This window comes from Merops nubicus, unplaced genomic scaffold (assembly GCF_000691845.1).
Source record: "Merops nubicus isolate BGI_N331 unplaced genomic scaffold, ASM69184v1 scaffold6709, whole genome shotgun sequence".
In the NCBI taxonomy this organism is placed as follows: domain Eukaryota; kingdom Metazoa; phylum Chordata; class Aves; order Coraciiformes; family Meropidae; genus Merops; species Merops nubicus.
This window is the reverse complement of record NW_008631609.1, coordinates 18,605-21,610: the sequence shown is the minus strand read 5'-3', so window position 1 is coordinate 21,610 and position 3,006 is coordinate 18,605. Positions and strand designations below refer to the sequence as shown.

Genomic DNA, 3,006 nt, shown 5'->3' with positions numbered 1-3,006 from the left:
TGGCCCAGGCTGCCCAGGGAGGTGCTGGAGTCCCCAGCCCTGGAGGGCTTCAAAAACCACATAGCTGTGGCACTTGGGGACATGGTTTAGTGGTCATGGGAGTGTTGAGTGATGGTTGGACTTGATGATCTTAGTGCTCTTTTCCAACCTTAATGATTCCCTGATTCATACAATACAGCAGCAAGTCCATCCCCTTTAGATTTTAATTGTATTTTTCTTTTATTTCAGCCACTTTTCATCCTGTAGCTCCAAGACTTTCCCAGCCTCTCTCAAACCAACTCTTGAACAGAATATTTTCTGCAAGCCTTTCCTCTTTTCCTTTTTGCCCTCCCACAAACCACAGGAGCTGTTGTAGACCCAGGAGTGCTTTCTCTTCTCACTTGGAGATCAAGTTGTGTCATCTTCAGCAATGCAGCTGATGGTACCATTGACATTTGCTTAAACTCTTCAGGGATTCATGTTTCTTTTCAAAGTTTGATGCTCTTTGGAGAGAATACCCATCTTGAAGAATAGGGTAGGGAATAGAATAGGGATTAAAAATTTCCTTTGTGAACTTTATCACCTGAATTGGTTTTTTTTTTTGGTGGGCAAGGTTAAAGCTGAGCATTTATTTGTGCAACTGGTGGTGCTCCATTAAGAGTTGAAGAATAGGGTAGGGAATAGAATAGGGATTAAAAATTTCCTTTGTGAACTTTATCACCTGAATTGTTTTTTTTTGGTGGGCAAGGTTGAAGCTGAGCAACTGGTGGTGCTCCTTTAAGAGTTCCAACTGTTCCCTTGACAAAATGAATATTTTTATTGCACTGTGAAATAAAACAAAAATTATAGCACAGGGTGGTTTTGAATTTTAACTGTAAAACTCAAATGTATTCTTGCTTTCTAAATTACACCTAAATTTTGCCTCTTTCCTCAGTGTTTTGGAGCTTTTCTACTGTGCATGATAGAGGAGAGCTGCTGAGCTTGCAAATAACTGACTTTGAAATGGCTTTGAATAATTTTGCTTTTCTTGGCTTTTTGTACCTAATCAGAATTGATGTGACTGAAGTACAAATCTTCATAATAATCATGCATTTACTGGCAGTGATTGGAGGACCACCTTTTTGGCAATCTCTGGTAATTTTGTTCTTATTTTCTCCTTTTTCATATTCTAGTAGTCACCTGGATTAGCAGCACAGTTTAATTTGTGAGGGGCAGGTCTCACTTGAACCCCTAAACAGAAATAGATGTTCTTGGGTACAGGTCAGGACTGTGCATTCTGGTTTGACCAGAGTTATTCAAACAAGCTGTAATTCTGTATCTTGTGTTTGCAGGTAGAAAGCTATCAAAGGTTGCACAAAATTAAAGTGTGCCTTTGAAGTCCAGCTTCCTTTTGGGAGAGCTGGCAAAACTGGAATGAACTTCATCCCACCAGCTAGATCAGCACTGGAGGAATGCTGAACTGGGGTGAGGGCATGGGGGAAGCTTTTGGAGAGCAGTTGGTAACCAGCAGGAGATAATTTGGCCTGAATGAGGCTGAGAACTTTTATCTGTGTGGGGAGGGGGAGTAATTATCACTTTTTTTTTAAGCAAAGATCATTCTAATTAAGCAAATGACTGTCATGGGCTTGCTGTGTATAGATCCTGCAGGTGGATCTGTATGGACCCCATTATGGGCTGTCACCAGTTGACTTTATATTTCCATTACTGGAGCCATACTGGGCTGTCAAAATGGCATTGTCCAGAGGAGAGTGCATACATAAACTAAAAAAAAAAGAATAATCTGGAAATAGCACCTAAAGCAGTGATTTCCTAGAAGGTTTTTCTTCCAGAAGATTGATCTTTTGTGTGTTTGATAAACACAGTTCTTAGGCTGGAAAAAGAAACCTTGCTTTCCAATAAAACCAAGAGATGGTCAAAAAATTACTGAAATGTAATTGATTAATTTCTAATCTGCTTCATATAAATAGAGAAATGAGCCTTTTAATGTTTTGGAGAATATCTAGAAAAAAGGAGCTAATTCTGGCTACCCCAGCCTTGCTACGTGTGCTTGCAGGCTTAAAATAAACCACTCCCCCCCAATTAATGATGTAAACTGCAAAGTAAATACCATCTCAAGAGAATGAGTCTGGATGGAATGGCCTGAAAAGAGGCCACAAGTTGACTGGTTGGTGCCAGACTTTTTCCAGAGGTTCATGTGGTCATTGTCCCCATGCAGCTGCTGTTCTGTGTTCCAAACAGGGATTTCCCAATTCATGTTCTCAGTTCTCTTCCTCTCTTTATAAAAATGGGGGAAAAAAAATGCTGCCACAGCAACCTCTGGCACAATTCAGCACAAGACAATGTTGATGTGAGCTTAGAAATTGATTGTGTGATTTAAATAGCTTTGAAACTCCTTTAATGTGTTAAATAACCCTTTTGGCAAAATCTTGATCTCTTTTAGAAGCCCTGGGTCACAGCAGCATTTGGCTGCATCAGCTCCCAAAAGATTAAACTATTTTAAAATCTGATGTTGGATGAATGGAGACATTTCTCCAGTGAAGAAACCTGATCAGATTTTCCTGTGACAATGAGGAATTTTCCTTTTTTTTTGTTCAACTTGTGAGATTTTATGTAGAGATGAATGTTATTTACTACTTGCAGAGTAAAATATGTCACCCAGCCCTTCCTTACCCTCCCCAGTCCTTTTGTGTTTTGTGACAGCAAAATTGATGATTTGACTTTTTTAATTTCTGTAAAGGGGGGAAAAATAATGGACTAAACTGTGGTTGTATACTCAAACATTCCACTTTCTCCTGCTAACCTGTGAGAAGCAAACCAGTCTGACTGGGCAGAATGCAGAGCTGTGTGTTTTGTCAATCCTTGCTTTCCTTGGCTTTCTCTCTTTCTGTGGAACAGGGAGGTGCCTGTACTGCTCCTGTCCTTCCTGCCAGCTTAGGCTCTCTTTAAAACCTGTTAAAATGCTGCTCTGCAAAGCTCCTGGAACTCCTCAGGGGTTTTGGGTGGATGGGGAGGGTGCCTGCACCAGGA

General features: G+C 40.5%; 1 protein-coding gene across 1 annotated transcript in view; it reads left to right on the top strand.

Annotated features, from left to right (window-relative positions):
• Positions 1-3,006, top strand: part of CEPT1 (choline/ethanolamine phosphotransferase 1) — a 30,683-nt gene that overhangs the window by 20,702 nt on the left and 6,975 nt on the right. Inside the window, 1 exon segment of the mRNA XM_008947624.1 lies at positions 1,029-1,113. Coding sequence (XP_008945872.1) covers positions 1,029-1,113 — 85 coding nt within the window.